Genomic DNA, 23,246 nt, shown 5'->3' with positions numbered 1-23,246 from the left:
AATCGTATATGACAAAATCATATGTAATCGGATCAGTCATCCGATTACATACGATTTAGATTGACCACAATATAAAAAAAAAATTCGATTTCAAATCAGGACCAAAAATCGTGGTCAAACACGATTTTTGATGCGATTTTAAATCGTATCAAAACGGATGCGGATCAAATCGGATGCACTTGGGGACCTACATTAATGAATGGAAGTGAATGGATACGTTTTGCCATACAGATTTGTACGATTTTAAAATCGTGAGAACAAGTAGGATGATAAAATCGTGGTGTGAATGCACCCGAAGTCTTTTCTCTTCCCTCTTGCAAGATAGAAGCACTCCTCCCCAAGATAGTTGATTATACACCTGGGGCCGGCAGGCTAATGCACAAGCTCATCTGACCTCCTTAAAACCGGGGTCCAACGATTGGGTAAGAGTCAGTATTTATATTTCTTCAGTTGAATATAAAAGATTCAAGTTTCTTCAAGATTGGGTTAAAGTCTGCGCGATTAATGAACTATTGCTTGGAAGTATCTGGTGGTCAGGATTTTCTTTGATATATATTTTTTTTAAGGAATTTGATCACTCAATTACTGTATTTTCCGGCGTATAAGACGACCCGGCGTATAAGACGACCCCCTAATTTTCCAGGAAAAAATTTGATTTTGGGATATACTCGCTGTATAAGACTACCCCCCCTCTTACTGTCTTTCTGGAAGCTGAGGGGGAGCCAGAACCGCTGACAGAAACAGGCTTTTTCACATCTCACTGTGCCATTACATTACTCACTGTGCCATTACATTACTCACTGTGCCATTACATTACTCACTGTGCCATTACATTACTCACTGTGCCATTACATTACTCACTGTGCCATTACATTACTCACTGTGCCATTACATTACTCACTGTGCCATTACATGCCCAGACTGTGCCACTGTGCCATTACATGCCCCCACATTGCCACTGTGCCATTACATGCCCCCACATTGCCACTGTGCCATTACATGCCCCCACATTGCCACTGTGCCATTACATGCCCCCACATTGCCACTGTGCCATTACATGCCCCCACATTGCCATCACTTGCCCCCACTGTGCCTGAACTTGTTGCCCCCCACAGTGCAATAACACTCACTTTTTTTCCCCAGCGCTGACAGTCTAACATGCTGCGATCGCGAGCGTGAATGATTTCAAAGCCGCGCCTTCACCGCAGAGTGTTCTGTGATAGGAGGAACAAAAATCTTCCCAGCAGCGCCTCTGTTATGTTTTCCGCCTATCACGGACGTCTTCTCATCTCGTCCGAGGATGAGAAGGCATCTGTGATAGGAGGAACAAAGAACAGAGGCGCTGCTGGGAAGATTTTTGTTCCTCCTATCACAGAACACTCTGCAGTGAAGGCGCGGCTTTGAAATCATTCACGCTCGCGATCGTAGCATGTTAGACTGTCAGCGCTGGGGAAAAAAAGTGAGTACTGAGACTGTACCCGGCGTATAAGACGACCCCCGACTTTGGATGCATGTTTTTGCATCCAGAAAGTCGTCTTATACGCCGGAAAATACGGTACCTTTCTTTATTCGTTTTGGGTTTATTTATATCTTTTTTATTCACCTGGTACAGGGTGTATCAACACATACATTTTTTCATCACCTTACATTTTAAACCAATTTTTACCAGCACAGGTGTAACTTAAATGTAAAAGAAAATCCATAACTAGTATAATTCATCATAAATACGCTCCAGGATTGGAGTCGAAGGGGAGATACAACGCTTCTCCAATACAACCCATTCCATTGTTCGAAACTAATGCCGGCCAAACACGGGTCAAATTTTGAAAGCACTTGATTTCAAAAATCTTATCTTAGAATTTTTCGTTCACATTTCGCACCATTAGTGGGCTGCAGCAACAGACGATTTTCATGTGGCCATCTAATTTTAATAATCGGACATGTTGGAAATTTTTTGAAAAAACAAATGATTTTCTAATCAACGATGGGAGAATCGTGCGAGAAATGTAATCAAAAAATTCCTGGAAAGAAAAGAAAATTCCCAGACACGAAAATTATTTTCTGTTGGAACGCAAGGTAAAATTGAAAAGCCTTGGTTGGTCAAATTTCGAAATCAATGGTGGCACCATCCGATCACAACATTTCTGATTTTCAAAAGAAAGTTCTTTTGAAATTCGACCCGTGTATGGCCAGCATAAGTCCTATGAAGAAGACTCAGGGGCAGGGCTCGACAAATCCCGGGCGCCAGGTCACCAAGGCGACTAGAAATAGGTTCCTGGCGACTTGGCTTGGAGGGCTGGCGCCATCTGGTGGTGAGCCATTGGTATTACAAGTTATTATCACTAGATGTGTAAGCTGGCGACATCTGGTGGTGGCCGTTGGTATTACAAGTTAAAGCATTACAAGTTAAACAGCAATTCTAATGTAATTTTTCACTATTTTCACTGCCATCTTCTTCCCTCTAATTAGAACCCCCAAACATTATATATATTTTTTATCCTAACACCCTAGAGAATAAAATGGCGATCGTTGCAATACTTTCTGTCATGCCGTATTTGCGCAGCGGTCTTACAAGCACACTTTTTTGGGAAAAAAATTACACTTTTTTAAATTAAAAAATAAGACAACAGTAAAGTTATCCCCATTTTTTTTTAATATTATGAAAGATAATGTTACGCCGAGTAAATTCATACCCAACATTTCACGCTTCAAAATTGCGTCCGCTCGTGGAATGCCGACAAACTTTTACCCTTTAAAATCTTCATAGGCGACGTTTAAAAAATTCTACAGGTTGCATGTTTTGAGTTACAGAGGAGGTCTAGGGCTAGAATTATTGCTCTACCAATCGTGGCGATACCTCACATGTGTGGTTTGAACAACGTTTACATATGCGGGCGCTGCTCACGTATGTGTTCGCTTCTGCGCGCAAGCTCGTCGGGACGGGGCGCGTTTTCTGGCTCCTAACTTTTTTAGCTTGCTCCTAGATTCCAAGCAAATTTGTCAAACCCTGCTCAGGGGTAACATCATCCTGATGGTCAGCTTCCCATGAATGCCAGACTCGTATGTAGAAACCCATGCAGAAGGGATCCTGAAATACAATTTATGTAGATCACTAGAAGAAGCCTTGTGACATCCAATAGAGTTCCCCTTTACCAGCTACATTTAAAAAAAAAAAAAAGACATCTGTGCTGTATCTCGCCAACTAACTCCAAAGCACAAATAGGGGACGTAAAAATCTGTCATTCAATCGCTATTAAATAAGCCTTCTTATCGGAATAAAGCTGTGAAGCTCCGAGAGGGGGATAGCTGAGGAGAATAATAACGCCGAGCACCAACAGAACGGTTAAACAATGCACAGATACAGGCAAGACGTGCATAATGATGCTGCGCTCTGGCACAGACAGAATACTCAAATGCAGCTCTGCAGAATACAATCGCTCTCCTTTCATTATAGGCAGCACACAGGCTGGGGCCGTGACGTACAACATAAACAGAGTAACAAAGCCGTCTAGTTTTTTTTCTCTGCATGCTTAACCTCAGGCTTCTGGAATCTGTGGTATTTCAATGGTCGTCAGACCGCAAACCTCTAGATAGCTGTACATGCTGAGACTTGTAGTTCATTCCTTGACAAGGCTACGATAAACGATCACCCTGTATATACAAACGTAACCCCTTTTTTTCCCAAGACAGCAGTACTTTTATGATATTCGCATGCAACGGTGCCAAGTAGCATCAACACGATGCCTCTAGGTTCAACGAGTCCACGTGGATATTGTATTCGATCTCTCAATCACAAAACCATGGTTTGTGTGACGGTCAGCAACACTTTCATGACAATCCACACAATGGGCTAGATTCATAAAGCCCGCCGTAAGTTTGTGCGGGCGTAGCACATGGGTCCTCAAACTATGGCCCTCCAGTTGTTCAGGAAATACAATTCCCATCATGCCTAGTCATGTCTGTGAACGTCAGAGTTTTGCAAAGCCTCATGGGATGTGAAGTTCCGTAACAGCTGGAGGGCTGTAGTTTGAGGATCCCTGGCGTAGCGTATCCTATTTAAGCTACGCCTCCGCAACTTAGACGGGCAAGTGCAGTATTCACAAAGCACTTGCTCCGTAAGTTGCGGCGTAGCGTAAATCTGCCGGCGTAAGCGCGCCAAATTTAAATTCTGAAGAGGTGGGCGTGTTTTATGTAAATAAAACATGACGCCACGTAAATGACGTCTTTAACAAACGGCGCATGCGCCGTTCGTTAAAGAATCCCAGTGCGCATGCTCGAAATTCTGCCGCAAATCGTCAATGCTTTCGACGTGGACGTAATTTACGCAAAGCCCTATTCGCGAACGACTTACGCAAACCTTCGCAAAATTCGACACTGGCCCGACGTCCATACTTAACATTGGTTGCTCCTCATATAGCAGGAGCAACGTTACGCCGGAAAAAGCCTTACGCAAACGACGTAAAAAATTCCGCCGGGCGCACGTATGTTTCTGAATCGGCGTATCCAGCTCATTTGCATATTCTATGCTGAAATCGACGGAAGCGCCACCTAGCGGCCAGCGTAAATATGCAAGATACGACGGCGTAAGAGACTTACGCCAGTCGGATCTTAGGCAAATTTCGGCGTATCTTGCTTTCTGAACACAGAAAGAAGATACGCCGGCGCAGATATGAATTTACGCGGCGTATCAATAGATACGCCGGCGTAAATTCTCTCTGAATCTAGCCCAATGTTTATTAGGCAGGCTGATGCTCAAATATAAATTTCTGGAATTAACCACTTGACCTCCAAAAGATTTACCCCCCTTTATGACCCGGACATTTTTTACGATACAGCACTGCGTTACATTAACTGAAAATTGCATGGTCATGTAACACTGTACCCAAATAAAATGCATGTTATTTTTTTCCCCACAAATAGAGCTTTCTTTTGGTGGTAATTGATCACCTCTGCGTTTTTTATTTTTTGCGCTATAAAACAAACAAAAAAGACAAACAATTTTTCAATAAAAAAAAAAAAAAAAAAAAAAATGTTTTTACCTTCTGCTATAAAATCTATCCAATAAAAAAAAAAATTGAGAAATCAAAATTTCTTCATAAATTTAGGTCAATATGTATTCTGTTATTTATTTTTGGTAAGAAAAAAAAACACCCACACACACACACAAATAAAGCATATATCGATTGAGTTGCATAAAAGTTAGAGTTTGCAAACTATGGGATATTTTTTTTTTATTTATTTATTAACCACTTATATTGCTGGTCAAAGACCAGAGCACTTTTTGCGATTCGGCACTGCGTCGCTTTAACTGACAATTGCGCGGTCGCGTTCTTTTTTTCCCACAAATAGAGCTTTTTTTTGGTGGCATTTGATCACCTCTGCGGTTTTTAGTTTTTGCGCTATAAACAAAAATAGAGGGACAATTTTGAAAAAAAATGAATATTTTTTGCTATAATAAATATCCCCCAAAAATATTTAACCACTTCCCTACCAGCCCATAGTAAAATGACGTCCACAAAGAACCTCTGCCGTTCTGAGTGGACGTCATATGACGTCCTGGGCTTTGTGGGGGGATATCTGAATGATGCCTGCAGCTAGAGGCATCATTCAGATATCCTTCTAAACTGCCGGCGATTCTGCACAACGTAAGAACGATCATAGCGGCGGTTCCGCCGCTAGATCGTTCTTACAGGCGGCGGGAGGGGACATCCCCCCCCTCCCGCCGCCATCCGGTGCTTCTCCGGGCTCTCCCGTGCCATCGGGGGCCCGGAGAACGAATCGTCCGGCGTGCGCAGGAAGCATAGAGATGACTGGTGACCAGATGGTCACCAGTCATCTCTATGACCGTCGGAGGACCCGGGCGCGATGTGATGACGTCACGCCCGGGTCCCCGTAAGTAAACAAAGCCGCAATTGCGGCTGCTAAGCAACAGCAAGCATGAGATCGGTGAATTTTTTTCACCGATTTCATGCTTTCCAGCCTGGAGGAGAGATGTGGGGTCTTATTGACCCCGCATCTCTCCATAAAGAGTACCTGTCACACACATTCCTATTACAAGGGATGTTACATTCCTTGTAATAGGAATAAAAGTGATCAAAAAAAAAAAAATTAAAAAAGTGTAAAAAAAGAAATAAATATATAAAAAAAAAAAAAAGAAATAAAATTTATTTTTTTAACGCCCCTGTCCCCGGTAGCTTGCGCGCAGAAGCGAAAGCACACGCAAGTCCCGCCGACATATGTAAACGCCGTTTAAACCACACATGTGAGGTATCGCCGCGTGCGTTAGAGTGCCAGCAACAATTCTAACACTAGATCTCCTCTGTAAATCTAAACTGGTAACCTGTAAAAAATTTCAAATCGTTGCCTATGGAGATTTTTAAGTACCGAAGTTTGGCGCCATTCCATGAGTGTGCGCAATTTTAAAGCGTGACATGTTAGGTATCTATTTACTCGGTGTAACATCATCTTTCCTATTTTACAAAAAAATTGGGCTAACTTTACTGTTTTTTAATTTTTTTAATTCATGAAACAATTTTTTTCCAAAAAAAAGGCGTTTGAAAAATTATTGCGCAAATACCGTGCAAGATAAAAGGTTTCAATGACCGTCGTTTTATTCCCTAGGGTGTCTGCTAAAAAAACATATATAATGTTTGGGGGTTCTGCGTAATTTTCTAGCAAAAAAATTATGATTTGTACATGTAGGAGAGAAGTGCCAGAATAGGCCTGGTATGGATGGGTGTATAACTGCCCGGTATGGAAGAGGTTAAAAAACATTTTTTTCCTCAGTTTAGGCCGATACGTTTTCTTCTACATATTTTTCGTAAAAAAAAATAATAAAAAAAAAAAAAAAAAAAAAAATCGCAATAAACATTTGATTGGTTTGTGCAAAAGTTATAGCGTTTACAAAATAGGGGGTAGTTTTATGGCATTTTTATTAATCTATTTTTTTTTTTTTTTACTAGTAATGGCGGCGATCAGCGATTTTTTTTTCAGTACTGTGACATTATGGCGGACACTTCGGACACTTTTGACACATTTTTGGGACCATTGGCATTTTTATAGCGATCGGTGCTATAAAAATGCATTGGATTACTATAAAAATGCCACTGGCAGGGAAGGGGTTAACACTAGGGGGCGGGGAAGGGGTTAAGTATGTTCCCTGGGTGTGTTCTAACTGTAGGGGGGTGGCCTCACTAGGGGAAATGACTGATCGCTGTTCATACATTGTATGAACAGACGGTCAGGCATTTCTCCCCTGACAGGACCGGGAGCTGTGTGTTTACACACACACAGCTACCGGTCCTCGCTCTGTAACGAGCAATCGCGGGTGCCCGGCGGCGATCACGCGCGGGAGTCAGGGACGAGTGGGGGGCGCAGGCCGCTTCGAGAGCCGACGTAAAGCTACGGGCTCTCGCGCAGGGGAGCCGACCTGTCGCCGTATAACTGTGATGGCTGGTCGGCAAGTAGTTAAATAGTAATGGCGGCGATCTGTGACTTATAGTATGACTGCAATATTGCGGCAGACAGTCGAGACACTGATACTTTTGACACTTTTTTTGGGGACCAGGGACACTAAAACAATGATCAGTGGTAAAAAATAGGCGCCATCACTGTAGTGACCCTGGCTGGTAGCTAATCAGGATCTAACTTCAGCTTGTTCAATTAAGCGTTGCCAATAAAACCTGGAAGACGATTGGCCTTTATGCAGAGTTGCAGCAGAATTTGCACTCTCCAGTTCAGTAAATCAACCCCTTTAATACCTCATTTACACGGCCTTCAGCACCAGCATTTGCAGAGCTTTCAGAAAAACTGCTGTGCGAATCACATGCAATGTCTGTGTGATGTGACTTTAGCCATACAAATTGTATGGATGAATTTGCATCGCATTCGGACCAAAGTCGTGCAGGACCCTTTTGTTGGTCCGCACCAGAACCCCCACGTGCAATCCAATTCCTGTCCGAATTGACAGTCCGCACTGCGATATGCAAACCGATCTGAGGGCGTCATTAACTTTGCATTGACACTCCCAGCAGTTTGCATAAGGCAGTGTGAACTGCCTGCAAGTCAGGTGCGATTCAGGAACCCACAGTGGATTTGCAGGGTTCCTGCATCGGATCAATGAGAACCGGGGCTCAGGCTCAGCTGAACTCGCACTATTTTTTATTCCCGCATGTCAGTCCAGACTTCGGGGGCGATTTCAGAGACATCTGTGCGGGTTTCTGCATAGATGTCAATGGAAATTGCACCCTCGAAATCACCAAAAGTAGTACAGAAATTACTTTTGGGAATCAGTGCGGCGTCCCAAATGCAGCGTCGCACCAGTTACAACAGTTGCAATTGCCGCCAATTTGCCATGCGATTTACCATGCCAAATCGCATCAATGTGAACCAGGGCTTATAGAGGGTAAATAGATTAGAGCACCTGACAGTATGTATTGCCGTTTGTGCCCCCATTAGGGAGAATCACCCTCTATTTGTCCTGTATACCATTATTATTGAAAGTGAAAGTAAAAGAATATCCCAAATGTTGGATTATCCCCAGAAAAGTAAGAGGGGAAATATTCAGATGGCGACACTAGTTCTGGTGACCTGGGGGTCCCCAAGCAATTCTCTTCATTTGCAGGGATTTCCGCCTCACTTCCTGTTTGACTATGGGACAGGAAGTGAAGGTAAATCTCCACAATGGGGGAAAAAAAAAAAAATTCTTACAGGGGTTATAACCCTCCCTTACGCCATCCTAAATGAAAAAAAAAAAAAAAAATGTTTTGCCTACTTTAACGCCCATGGATTTGGGAATGTGGTGTACAAAAAGCTCAAATAGGTGTGCTAGTTAGATATTCAAAAACTTTTGGTCATACACAGTAGTGCAGAGTTTCTTAACCCTTTCAGTAAAGGAACCCTTTAAAAATTATAGACGGTCTCGAGGCACCCTATTCTAAAATGTAAATACTATTAATAGTTTTACATAATGCAGCAACATTCACAAGTCCAACTAGGACACCCAACATTAGAGGGGATTTATTCTTCCAAAACAAATACACTTTTGAAAACTGGAACCGACTAGTATTCCAATGTTTCTCTTCTGCCTCAGTTTTCCTCCTTTACTCAGCTAATGTGACCCCCAACCAGGGCTCAAGTCCTGCGGGAACGGAGTTCCTGCACTTTTTTCACAGCAGGAACGCAGTTCCCTTTGCAGGACTTAGAGCAGCCAAGCCGTCCGAGCCAATCCTTCACTAAGCGGTGATGCTCGGCTCGAATCACTGTCAGGGGAAGGCGAACCTTAGTAATCCTTTATGTTACTGGCCGCTTCCTGAATATGGCTTCATCAGGTAGTGTGCGGGTATTCCGTCACTTCCTCGATGCCGCAATGTCTCCTGGGAGCAAGTTCTTTCTAAATCCCGCGATAACTCACGGCAGACCTCCGCAATGTCTCCTGGGAACAATGACAAAAGCTCCCAGGAGACATTGCAGCATCGAGGAAGTGTAGGAATACCCGCACACTACCGATGAATCCATATACAGGAAGCGGCCAGTAACAAAGGATTACTAAGGTACAGTGGGTCGGGAAAAAAAAATGCGGTTTAGTAATTATGCATATGAGCATATCATTTTTTATTTTTTTGGTGGGGGAGTGGATCTTGGGTGGGAGTTCCCACACTTTTTTTCCCAGGACTTGACCCCTGCCTCCAACGCTGATGGAGAGGGGCAGGGGAGGGTCAAACAATTATGCTATGTAGGCAACTGACATCCTCCTTATAAACTGATGACGCCACTGATCGTTAGGACGCCGGCAGCTAGAAGGTTGTAATGGTGCACAATGAAAACATGTGAGTTGTAACTAAAAAGGCAGCCTTCATCCACATGCTGGCTTGTATACAGTTTTTGGGCAATTTTTTGGCATTTCGCCAAGGCACCCCCTGAAGAAGCCTCGAGGCACCCCTGAAGAAGCCTCGAGGCACCCCTGAAGAAGCCTCACGGCACCCCTGAAGAAGCCTCACGGCACCCCTGAAGAAGCCTCACGGCACCCCTGAAGAATTTGTTATTAAGGTGCCTATACGAGGATTATCAGCCGAGAAAGTAACTACCGACAATCATGGCCATCAGATATCCACTTCATATCTCTCAACCCAGTGGAAGCGTGGGCTGTGTGTTTGGGCCACCCTCATCTCTGTACCGTACTTATAGAATACTCGTGTCACCTCAGTAATATAAACGTTTCAGTGCGGGTGCCCATCCACATCGGTCACATTTGGAAATGATCAATGTCCGAATTAAACTTCAGTCTGAGCAACCTGCAAACAAGAGAAGAACGTGTGCTGCAATCAGAGGAGTACATGTACCCATAAGAATTTTTACCAAGGCAGTTGTGCTACAAGCCTGGCAAGTCAGCAGGGAAGGCCGTCTGTACTGCAGTACATTACAATCTAACCCGTACAGAATGAAGTCTTTTCCAAGTCATCCTGCAGGTGAAATATGAGATCATGGCATGGCTAGGAAGATATACTAGTGAGAACCATGAGCAATAAGAGCGGGAAGAGCGTCCCACAGGAGGCATCCTCTGTGATGATATACACAGGAGTCTGAATCGTCTCTGAGGTTGGCAGTTTTACTGGAAAACCTTTTCCGGCAGTTCAGAGTAGGCCGAAAAATGAAAAGGATTGCTGGTTAACTACAAAGAGGTTTTTACTTTGGTGTCCTGAAAGCCCACCACCCCTGAACCACCCTTACCCTGGACCCCACCATTGGTACCACAAGTCTAAATCTTGTGTAGGCTCTGCGTTGGAGCTTACACAGGGTTGACAACATCATCCAGCTCTTTAGGTGACAGTATCCAGAACTGGCAATTGGATGCCCAGGCCCATCTTAGGCCTCGTACACACCAGCGGATCTGTCCGCTGAAAACGGTCCGTCGGACCATTTTCAGCGGACATGTCCGCTGCCGGATTTCTGTCTGATGGTTGTACACCACCATCAGACAGAAATCCGCGCAGACAGACAGCGCGGTGATGTGGCCACGCCGCGACGATGACGCGGCGACGTGCGCGACCCTGGAAGGTCAATGCTTCCACGAATGCGTCGAATCACTTCGACGCATGCGAGGGATGGCGGCTAATCGGACATGTCCGGTGAGTCTGTACAGACGACCGAACATGTCCGACGGACATGGTTCCAGCGGACATGTTTCTTAGCATGCTAAGAAACATTTGTCCGCTGGAAACCTGTCCGATCCGCCGGACATTTGTCCGGTCAGCCGTACAGACGACCAAACATGTCTGCTGAAACTGGTCAGCGGACCAGTTTCAGCAGACATGTTCGGTCGTGTGTATGAGGCCTTAGAATCCGGTCCCATTTTCCTCTGAATTAAAGGGGTTGTATAGGTTAATTTTTTATTTTCCAAATAGGTTCCTTTAAGCCGGTAGTGCATCGTTGGTTCACTTACCTTTTCCTTAGATTTCCCTTCTAAATGTTTTTTTTGTCTTTGTCTGAATTTCTCACTTCCTGTTTCTCCTCAGTCAACTAGCCCCCATCACCTGAGCCGTTCTGGCTGGGGGTTAGTCAGCCATAACAGCTTACTGAGGAGGAACAGGAAGTGAGAAATTCAGACAAAGAAAAAAAAATAGAAGGGAAATCGAAGGAAATGGTAAGTGAACCAACAATGCACTAGCTTAAAGGAACCTACAAATAAACATCTAAAACAGTATCACAGATGTCAATATAATATATATATATATATATATATATATATATATATATATATATATATATATATATATATATATATATATATATATATATATATATATATATATATATATATATATATATATATATATATATATATATATATATATATATATATATATATATATATTTTTTTTTTTTTTTTTTTTTTGTGGAATTCAAGACGTAGCTCAGCGTAGCAAGATGTCCGCTGCGCATGCGCAGGTGATTGAACGTCACTTCCGTTACCTAATCTGACGGGTCGCCGATTTTCATGGAACGCCTGCCTGCGTTTCGTCAGATTTTGTAACTGAAGGGACGTTCCGACGCCGCAATCTTGCTATACCCCGCACTCCTCCACAGTAAGAAGGCGGCAAGTGGACATCTTGTTACACCCACCGGAGTCTTACATTTCACACTTATTTTTAACAGTAAACTCAGCTTTTATAGTGAAATTCAGTATTTTTAAATCCGTAAATGTTAATGTTGATTTATCAAAGCAGTGGTGTTCCATCAGATTAGCAAACCTGCGAGATGAGTGGGCTTGCCGCTGCGTCTAAAATTCACCATCTAAACAGTCAGACGGATTTTTAATGACTGAATTTCCCTGTACAAGCCGAGTTTACTGTTAAAAAAAGGAGTAATGCAAGACTCCGATATAACAAGATGTCTGCTTGCGGCCTTCTCACCGTATCCTTACTGTGGACGAGCGTGGGGTGTACCAAGATGGCTGTGACGATGTTACAAAATCTGAAAGGTCCCCTAATCTGTCGAAACATAAGGGCAGATAGATTCCAGGAAGTAAATGTTACATGAACCATCTGCCCTTACTTAAGATGGCCACTGCCAGAAATGCTGGGGAGATATTTTTCAAAGTGATCTCAGCAGAATAAAGCATGGATAAATGGGCGAGTTTTCTTTAAATATTAAAAATGAATTAAGTAGCATTTTTGGTTTGCAGTTACAGTTTATTTCTGCTTTAATAAATATCCTGACTGCGTAGCCGCCACTGTGTCCTATCTAAGCAGCTGACAGGGGACAGTAATAGCACAGAATGCAGCCTGAGAGCAGTAAATAATTTATTGTACCATCCAAAAGCAAATATCCTGATAATGTGAGCGCGCCGTGCACAAGTATATAAAGAATCAGGGATACCCCCTGTGCTCACACATGATTTACTGAGCACCTACTGCCCCCCCATAATGTATTCTACTGTACAATGTTTGAGGCTCATCACATTAATGCCTGAAATGTAGGATCACAACATGCAACGGTTCTATTCGCATAGGCATTAAGGCTAGGTTTACACTGCTGTGAATTCAAAATCGCGAATTTTACAGCGATTTCGCGGCTGCGGATTTGCCGCGATTTTGCCCACGATTTAAGAGACATCTGTGCAGATGTCAATGTAAATCGCGGCCCGAAATCGCAAAAAGTAGTACAGGAACTACTTTTTGAAATCGGTGCAGTGCCGCAGATGCGGCATCGCACCAATTAGGACGGTGCCATTGCCGACAATTGCCGCCGATTTGAGATGCGATTTGACATGTGAAATCGCATCTCAAATCGTACCCAGTCTGAATCTGGGCTAAGGCTAGGTTTGAATATATGCAATTCGGATGCGTTTTTACCATCATCCAATTTGCATAACATGTAAATGTGAACCACTTACAATGCACCTGGTTTACACATGTGCAGGACGGCCGCGGTTCACTTTCAAAAAGGGGTCCTTTGCCTTTTTTGAGTCCGGTTCAGGTGCAATTTCAGGTAAAATGTCGCACCTGAACAGCAACGCACCGAACTGCCGCACCGATACCGCGGCTGCATATGTGTGAACCCAGCCTTAGCCACTCTGAGAATCCCAGAGGAAAGAATCTACTGATCCCTGCGGCTTGCATTGGCAGCTGTGGGAATAGCTGCGGCCACCGAGCTCCTACAGAGCAATGCCAGGCTGTTGGCAGACGCAGCTGTTGGCGATTGTTCGGACAGCCATTGATTATTTGCAGTGATTTCAATGCCCACAAAGTCAGTCCCAGCCTCAGGAATCAGTAAGGACTTGCTGCTTGGAGTCACAGCCTGGCTAAATGTTGTGCGCACGGTGCCTAAAAGGGCATGAAAACTTGTGACCATGCGTTTGGTAAAAATACACATTACATCATAGGACAAAGAGAGCGCGCAAAAGCATCATGTGACACCTTACATTACAGGTTATTAGAGCTGCACGATTCTGGCCAAAATGAGAATCACGATTTTCACGGCGTAAAATCTTTTACATTTATACAAACAAAAAAAAAATGGGCTAACTTTACTGGCTATTTTTTATTTTTTAAAGTTTTTTAAAGTTTTTTTTTCCCAAAAAATTGCATTTAAAAAGACTGCTGCGCAAATACAGTGCAACATAAAATATTGCAACATCCGCCATTTTATTCTCTAGGGCAGTGATGGTGAACCTTGGCACCCGTATACGCGATCAAAGTATCTCTGTGCTGCCGGTCGCTGCATTTTTCGGCCCCGGCAAATCGACTCAGTTTGATCAAATCCAATCTAAATTGGATGTGGCGTTACCGTTGTTTGACTGTATCATATTGCACATCGAGCCAATTATAAAATCGAAGCCTGTGTGGCCACCATAAAAGAGGCTGTACAATCAGATTGTAAGGTATTTGGGGAGCTTGTCAAGATCAGTATACCTTCCTCCAGTTCGTGGTGAATGTCTCATGCCCATCCATGTTCATGAGGATTACAATATAATTTAAAGTGGATGTAAACCCACTCTCATCCTTTCTAAACGACTGCCATGGTGCTGATCTATAAGGATATAGATGCCTCCTGCATGAATCCTTGCCTGTCAAATGTCTCCCCCCTGTCTGTTATAAGAACTGAAAAACTGCAGATTCTGTGGGTGGGTCTGTTGTCTGAAGCTCGGTGGGTGGAGTCGTGATGTCAGTAGACTCCCCGCCCACCTCTACACTCCCCTTGTCAACATGCATTTTCTCCTGTGTATTCCTCATGCTGCATACACACAACCATTTTTTGGCATGAAAAAAAACGTTGTTTTAAAAAAATTTCATTTAAAAATGATCGTGTGTGGGCTTTCACGTCATTTTTCGGGGTTCTAAATAACGACCAAAAAAAAATTTGAACATGCTGCATTTTTTAACGACGTTTTAAACAATGACGTTTTTCAGGTTGTAAAAAATGATCGTGTGTGGGCTAAAACGGCGTTAAAAACCTGCGCATGCTTAGAAGCAAGTTATGAGACGGGAGCGCTCGTTCTGGTAAAACTACCGTTCATAATGGAGTAAGCACATTCATCACGCTGTAACAGACAGAAAAGCGCAAATCATCTTTTACTAACACGGAATCCACTAAAAGCAGCCCCAAGGGTGGCGTCATCCGCATGGAAATTCCCCTTTATAGTGCCGTCGTACGGCACCGCGCTTTGCTAGAGCATTTTTTTAAAACGATGGCGTGTGGGCAACGTCGTTTTAATGATCAAGTTGGAAAAACGTTGTTTTTTCTACATGCTGAAAAACATTGTTTTTTTTTCATGCCGAAAAATTATCGTGTGTACAATCCCCTTACACTAAATTCGGCTATGATCACTAACATCCAGTCAAAATCCAGAAAAGTAACCACATGAAAGCAGTGGGGGTGGGAATTAAAAAATAATGCCTGTCTCCAGGCTAGTGCATGAGATATGTAAACTGGCTTCCCTCCAGCTGTTGCGGAACTACAAGTCCCATCATGCCTCTGCGAGTCATGCTTGTAACTGTCAGCCTTGCAATGCCTCATGGGACTTGTACCTACCAGTTTGAGACCCCCGATTTAGGCCAATATATTGATTGTAGATGCTATAACTTTTGCGAAAACCAAACTATATATTTTTTTACTAGTAATGGTGGGGATCAGTGACTTATAGCGGGACTGCAATATTGCGGCAGACAAATCAGATACCTGACACTTTTTGGGGACCAGTGACACTAATACAATGATCAGTGCTAAAAAATATGCACTGTCACTGTACTAATGACACTGGCTGAGAAGGGGTTAACATCAGGGGCGTTCAAAGGGTTAAACGTGTGCCTAGGTTGTGCCTAGCATGGGGGAAGTGCTTTGACTAAGGGAAGGCAAAGATCCATGTACCTGCTTAGCAGAAACACAGGATCAATTCCTTCTCTCCTGACAGAACGACAATCTGCCTTGTTTACATAGGCAGACCACCGTTGTGTCTGTGTAATCTGAGGGTGCCAGTGGACATCAAGTCTGTGGTACACGCTGCGTATAATCACAGTGGGTGCATGTTGCCGGCACCGCGCGCCCCAGACCCACAAATGTTAGATCTCGTACTAGGTACATGATCCGGTGCAGAGCGGCCGCCCTGCCACAGTAACTACGTTGGGCGGTCAGCGAGTGGGCAATCTGTAGTTGCCATGGAGCTCCACATGTCATCAGTTATGACAACAGCCATTTCAGGGCTTGACAGTTCAGCAGAAAGAACAAGCAACTGTGATCGTCATCCTTTATGGCATGCCAGGAATGGAACTGTTTGGGGTTGGGTTGGGATGGGTTTAGTTCCGCTTTAATGTAAAAATGTAAACAGTCAGCTCTTTATTGCAGAAGGGGCGTGTCTCTTCACTACACAGCAGTGACGTCATCCCACGCTAGCCAATCAACACAGCCATTCTGACATGAGGAACTCTATCAAGTCTGAACACACCGATCAGCGGCTTGTCAGAGCAGCAAGGACCTGGATGGGGGGCCGACACTAAATTACCAAAAGTATTGGGACACCTGCCTTTACACACACATGTACTTTAATGGCATCCCAGTCTAAGGCTCGATTCACACCTACGCATGTTGCTTTTGAGCGTTTTTGCTACGTTTTTTTGACGTGTGTTTTTACCGCGATTTGCGTTTTTTTTAGCCATCAATTAATTTTTTTTTACATTTCCTTTAACAACCAGCTATAACAAGTTAAAAAAAAAAAAACGCAAATCGCGGTACTAGCGTTTTGGATGCGGGTCAATTGAATTCTATTACATGCAAAATGCTGCTTTTTGCGGGGAAAAAAAGTCCCCGACCCTTTCCAAAAACGCAGAGGCACAAAAAAGCATTGATGTGAACATGTTCCATAGGAACCAATGTTAAAAAATGTCCCTGCTTTTCTGCAAAATGCACCAAAAAACGCATTAGTGTGAATGGAGTCTTAGTCCGTAGGGTTCAATATTGAGTTGGCCCACTCTTTGCTGCAATAACAGCTTCAACTCTTCTGGGAAGGCCGTCCACAAGGTTTAGGAGTGTCTATGGGAATGTCTGACCATTCTTCCAGAAGCACATTTGTAAGGTCAGACACTGATGTTGGATGAGAAGGCCTGGCTCGCAGTCTTCACTCCAATTCATCCTAAAGGTGTTTTATCGGGTTGAGGTCAGGACTCTGTGCAGCCAGTCAAGTTCCTCCACCCCAAACTCACTCATCCATGTCTTTATGGATCTTTCTTTCTGCACTGGTCCAAATCATTTGGTGGAGGGGGGATTATGATGAGGGGTTGTTTTAGTAGGGCTTGGCCCCTTAGTTTTAGTGAGGGGAATTCTTAAAGGGTTGCTAAAAGAAAAAAAATGTTTGCCTAAAATTAATATCTGCAAGGTAGACAGACAGAATAGTGTAATGATTCTGTTAAAAAACAAGTAAATACCTATTAAAATTCCTTCATCTATATCACCTCTGGCATTCTAGTTTCTGTTCTACATTCACTTCCTGGTTTGCATCGCTCGTTCCTGTAAGAACTACATTTCCCAGTATGAATTGCGGCACGCCCAGTAAGTCACACCTCCTTGAAGTCTCTAACATGTAGAGAGCGTCCTGCCGCACAGATGTAGCTCCCAGGAGGGGGTGAGCACGTTACTGACCACCGCAGTAAAGCCTCCCATCACGGTGGTCAGTAACAATCAGACAAGCAGGAAGTGAACAGAACAGAGAAGAAATAGAGCAACTTCTGAGCAAAAACGAACAATGAGGAAGTGAAAAAGAGGAATGTCTGCAGGTAAAGGATGCTTATTGTGAAAAAAAAAAAAAAAAAAAAACCTTTACAACCCCTTTAAAGCGGATGTGCCATGGGAAAATAATATTAAAAGCCAGCAGCTACAAATACTGCAGCTGCTGACTTTTAATATAAGGACACTTACCTGTCCTATAGTCCAGCGGCGTCCGCAGCAGAGGACGAGCGATCGCTCGTCTCTCTGCTGCTCCCCCCGCCATCCACGCTGAGGGAACCAGGAAGTGAAGCGCTGCGGCTTCACTGCCCGGTTCCCTACGGCGCATGCGCGAGTCGCGCCGCGCCCGCCGATTGGCTCCCGCTGGGAGCCGAGTGTTCCCAGCACACAACGGGGGGGGGGGGGCGATGGGATGTGACGGAATGCCCGTCTTTTGCCCGTGAATGCCGGGCCGGAAGTGGGTGCAAATACCTGTCTTTAGACAGGTATCTGCACCCCCCTCCCCCCTGAAAGGTGTCAAATGTGACACCGGAGGGGGGGAGGGTTCCGATCAGCGGGACTCCACTTTAGGGTGGAGAACCGCTTTAAGGTGTCAGCATCCCAAGACATTTTGGACAATTTCATTCTCCCAACTTTGTGGGAACATTTTGGGGACGGCCCCTTCCTGTTCCAACATGACTGCGCACCCATACACAAAGCAAGGTCCATAAAGACATGGATGAGTGAGTTTGGGGTGGAGGAACATGACTGGCCTGCACAGAGTCCTGACCTCAAACTTATAGAACACCTTTGGGATGCATTCGAGCAGAGACTATAAGCCAGGCCTTCTCATCCAACATCAGTGCCTGACCTCACAAATGCTCTTCTGGAAGAACAGTCAAACCTTCCCATAGACACTCCTAAACCTTGTGGACGGCCTTCCCAGAAGAGTTGAAGCTGTTATGGCTGCAAAGGATGGGCCAACTCAATATTGAACCCTACAGACTAAGACTGGGATGCCATTAAAGTTCATGTGCGTGTAAAGACAGGCGTCCCAATACTTTTCGCAATATAGTGTAGATGAGTACTGTTGGCATCACCGGGTGAAGGGGGGGGGGGGGGGGGGAGACTGTCAGCACAGGTTAGAGGGGTGGTATAAAAAAAAAGTAAAGTTAGCATTATCCTGAAGTGGTGCTTAAGGTAACAAAGGTCTTCTCCCAACAACCATCCTGTGACTGGGCAGTGAAAGGAGAAGCAGCAGACTAATGCGTGCATCTCTTTGCTTTCTCCTCCTACCAGCATACTCCTTGGGGACAGCAAGATATCAGATTCAGGTACTTGCACTTCTTATATTTAAAACACGTTAATGATGTAATAATGATGACATCACAGCAACCCTGCTCAGCACTCCTCAGTCCAAGCAATGGGATGGCTCCTGACAATTTATGCAAATATTAAAATAAACCTGGTGGGTGGACGCGAGTTTGGAGGAGTGGGCGTTCCCACACAAGCATGAGGACCACCCTGGGTAACGCCCACATGTGATGCTGCTCTTCCATATATGAAAAAACTGAAAGCCAATGAATGGAAGGGGGCGGGTCTGAGACATGGGGAAGGAAGGGCTAGATGATTGTGGACACCCCCCAGCCAGGAAATGAGGAGGGCTCTATCTGACTTCAGCTCACAGTGTGCAGTGCAATCAGAGTACGCCATCCCAGTACACGAGAGGAACATGTCCGACACTAATGACAGCTTTACATCATACCAACCCATAGGAGGGTTCACCTGTTATAACGTGGCACCAAACCCAGGGGTAAATATGCCAGGGCATTTCCTCATCGCAAACAAGGATTGCAAGCGAATCTTACCCACCAGGCCTTCAACGTGCTGCAAATAGGAGGAGGCCACCAAGACGACCCACCTACAGTGTACATCAGGACAAAGGTCACCACTAGAAGGGTGACACCAGGAGGCCACACACCAACAACATATCACAGGGGTCACCACGCTACTCCCATACAAGATTCAACTAAAAAACGAATCTAGTGTGAATATTACAGAACAATCCTACATCATGGACTAAACCCAGCAGCACAGAAGTACACCCCGTGGGGTGACCATAGGCGGCGTCTACCAATGTATACCGCAATTCCTGGAAATACATTTATTGCAACCCGGAACATGATCTATACAGGTGATCAGAGATCTATGGATAGAGGATCTATACAGGTGATCAGAGATCTATGGATAGAGGATCTATACAGGTGATCAGAGATCTATGGATAGAGGATCTATACAGGTGATCAGAGATCTATAAATAGAGGATCTATACAGGTGATCAGAGATCTATGGATAGAGGATCTATACAGGTGATCAGAGATCTATGGATAGAGGATCTATACAGGTGATCAGAGATCTATAGATAGAGGATCTATACAGGTGATCAGAGATCTATGGATAGAGGATCTATACAGGTGATCAGAGATCTATGGATAGAGGATCTATACAGGTGATCAGAGATCTATGGATAGAGGATCTATACAGGTGATCAGAAATCTATGGATAGAGGATCTATACATGTGATCTATGGATAGAGGATCTATACAGGTGATCTATGGATAGAGGATCTATACAGGTGATCTATGGATAGAGGATCTATACAGGTGATCAGAGATCTATGGATAGAGGATCTATACAGGTGATCAGAGATCTATGGATAGAGGATCTATACAGGTGATCAGAGATCTATAAATAGAGGATCTATACAGGTGATCAGAGATCTATGGATAGAGGATCTATACAGGTGATCAGAGATCTATGGATAGAGGATCTATACAGGTGATCAGAGATCTATGGATAGAGGATCTATACAGGTGATCAGAGATCTATGGATAGAGGATCTATACAGGTGATCAGAAATCTATGGATAGAGGATCTATACATGTGATCTATGGATAGAGGATCTATACAGGTGATCTATGGATAGAGGATCTATACAGGTGATCTATGGATAGAGGATCTATACAGGTGATCTATGGATAGAGGATCTTTACAGGTGATCTATGGATAGAGGATCTATACAGGTGATCTATGGATAGAGGATCTATACAGGTGATCTATGGATAGAGGATCTATACAGGTGATCTATGGATAGAGGATCTATACAGGTGATCTATGGATAGAGGATCTATACAGGTGATCTATGGATAGAGGATCTATACAGGTGATCAGAGATCTATAAATAGAGGATCTATACAGGTGATCAGAAATCTATAAATAGAGGATCTATACAGGTGATCAGAAATCTATAAATAGAGGATCTATACAGGTGATCAGAGATCTATGGATAGAGGATCTATACAGGTGATCAGAGATCTATAAATAGAGGATCTATACAGGTGATCAGAGATCTATGGATAGAGGATCTATACAGGTGATCAGAGATCTGTGAATAGAAGATCTATACAGGTGATCAGAGATCTGTGAAAATATATATATACACACACATACAGGTGATCACCAGATCTATAAATAGAAGATTGTATGTATGTATGTATGTATGTATGTATATATATATATATATATATATATATATATATATATATATATATATACACATACATACACACAGGTGATCAGAGATATATGAATATATTATATATACATCCTTCATTTATAGATCACCTGATATATATAATATATTCATAGATCTCTGATCACTATATATATATATATATATACACACACAGGTATATAGAGGTGATGACAGTAATGTGATGATGTCAGGGTAGCAGACACAGTTGGCCCCTGGGGGCCCCTTCCATTAGCAGTCATCTGTGTGTCTCCCCGCACTTACCTTGGGCTTGTAGAGCCACTTTCTGAACCTGTTCATCATTCCGTCCAGGGCTGTGCGGCGATGTCGGCGCTCTCCTCCTCCCCGGTACAGATCAGCCGCTCCCGGCACTGCCGGTCCCCGGTGTCCCCGTGCTGAGCGGCGGTGCGGGCTCCTCTGACAGCCCCAGTGCAGTCACCATCCCCAGCCTGCAGCCCTACCGGAGATCTCGCTGGAGCCGACTGATGTCACGGTCATGTGACCGGCCGCATGTGTGGGCGGAGCCCTGTGAACCGACAATATGACACGGAGGAGCTCCGGAGAGCCCCGCACTGCCGCCGCCTGGACAGAGAGAGAGAGAGCTCCGGGGAGAGGGATGGAGGGGGTCCGCTGTGTGCTCTGTATAGGAGGGGGCATGTTATATATACATATATATTCATTGCAGAGATTTACAGAGTGCTGATCATTATACATCAACCCCTGCCCCGAGGAGCTTGCACTCTAGTGTCCCTATCTCATATACCGGGGACTTCATCCTTCATCAAGTCTATGGAGGGTGAGAGGAACACCGTGCAAGTACAATCAGTGCCGGACAAGTTCATCTACCAAACTGCCCCCCAAGATGTATAAGCATTATGTGTCAGCAAATACCCCCCCCCCACAAAAAGAAAATGAAAGAATAATCGGAAAGTCTTATCCACTAAGCATAGATCCCCCCCTCCTTCCAATACAAATCCGCCCCCTGCTGAATTCCCCCTTGCCTGCACAAATCTTTGCCCCCTTATCCCCCTCCAAGCTCAAATCCTCTTTTTTCCCAAATCCCCCTACCCCAAAAAACGCCCCCCTAACACAAATCCAATCCTCCCTCACCAAATCTGCCCCCCTAACACAAATCCAATCCTCCCTCACCAAATCTGCCCCCCTAACACAAATCCAATCCTCCCTCACCAAATCTGCCCCCCTAACACAAATCCAATCCTCCCACACCAAATCTGCCCCCCTAACACAAATCCAATCCTCCCTCACCAAATCTGCCCCCCTAACACAAATCCAATCCTCCCACACCAAATCTGCCCCCCTAACACAAATCCAATCCTCCCTCACCAAATCTGCCCCCCTAACACAAATCCAATCCACCTACACCAAATCTGCCCCCCTAACACAAATCCAATCCTCCCTCACCAAATCTGCCCTCTAACACAAATCCAATCCTCCCTCACCAAATCTGCCCCCCTAACACAAATCCAATCCACCTACACCAAATCTGCCCCCCTAACACAAATCCAATCCTCCCTCACCAAATCTGCCCCCCTAACACAAATCCAATCCTCCCTCACCAAATCTGCCCCCCTAACACAAATCCAATCCTCCCTCACCAAATCTGCCCCCCTAACACAAATCCAATCCTCCCTCACCAAATCTGCCCCCCTAACACAAATCCAATCCTCCCTCACCAAATCTGCCCCCCTAACACAAATCCAATCCTCCCTCACCAAATCTGCCCCCCTAACACAAATCCAATCCTCCCACACCAAATCTGCCCCCCTAACACAAATCCAATCCTCCCTCACCAAATCTGCCCTCTAACACAAATCCAATCCTCCCTCACCAAATCTGCCCCCCTAACACAAATCCAATCCACCTACACCAAATCTGCCCCCCTAACACAAATCCAATCCTCCCTCACCAAATCTGCCCCCCTAACACAAATCCAATCCTC

At 44.4% G+C, this 23,246-nt stretch overlaps 1 protein-coding gene across 2 annotated transcripts in view; it reads right to left on the bottom strand.

Moving 5' to 3' along the window:
- The window catches only part of ZFYVE28 (zinc finger FYVE-type containing 28), a 338,158-nt gene extending 316,366 nt beyond the window's left edge, over positions 1-21,792 (bottom strand). For both annotated transcript variants that reach the window (XM_040335304.1, XM_040335305.1), the window contains exon 1: positions 21,551-21,792. In XM_040335304.1, coding sequence (XP_040191238.1) covers positions 21,551-21,589 — 39 coding nt within the window. In that variant the 5' untranslated portion in view covers positions 21,590-21,792. The remainder of the gene's footprint in view (positions 1-21,550) is intronic.
- Positions 21,793-23,246: the final 1,454 nt, after the last annotated feature.

Source organism: Rana temporaria, chromosome 1 (genome assembly GCF_905171775.1).
Source record: "Rana temporaria chromosome 1, aRanTem1.1, whole genome shotgun sequence".
NCBI classification, from domain to species: domain Eukaryota; kingdom Metazoa; phylum Chordata; class Amphibia; order Anura; family Ranidae; genus Rana; species Rana temporaria.
The sequence above is the reverse complement of the archived record's forward strand: the minus strand, read 5'-3'. Positions and strand labels throughout refer to the sequence as shown.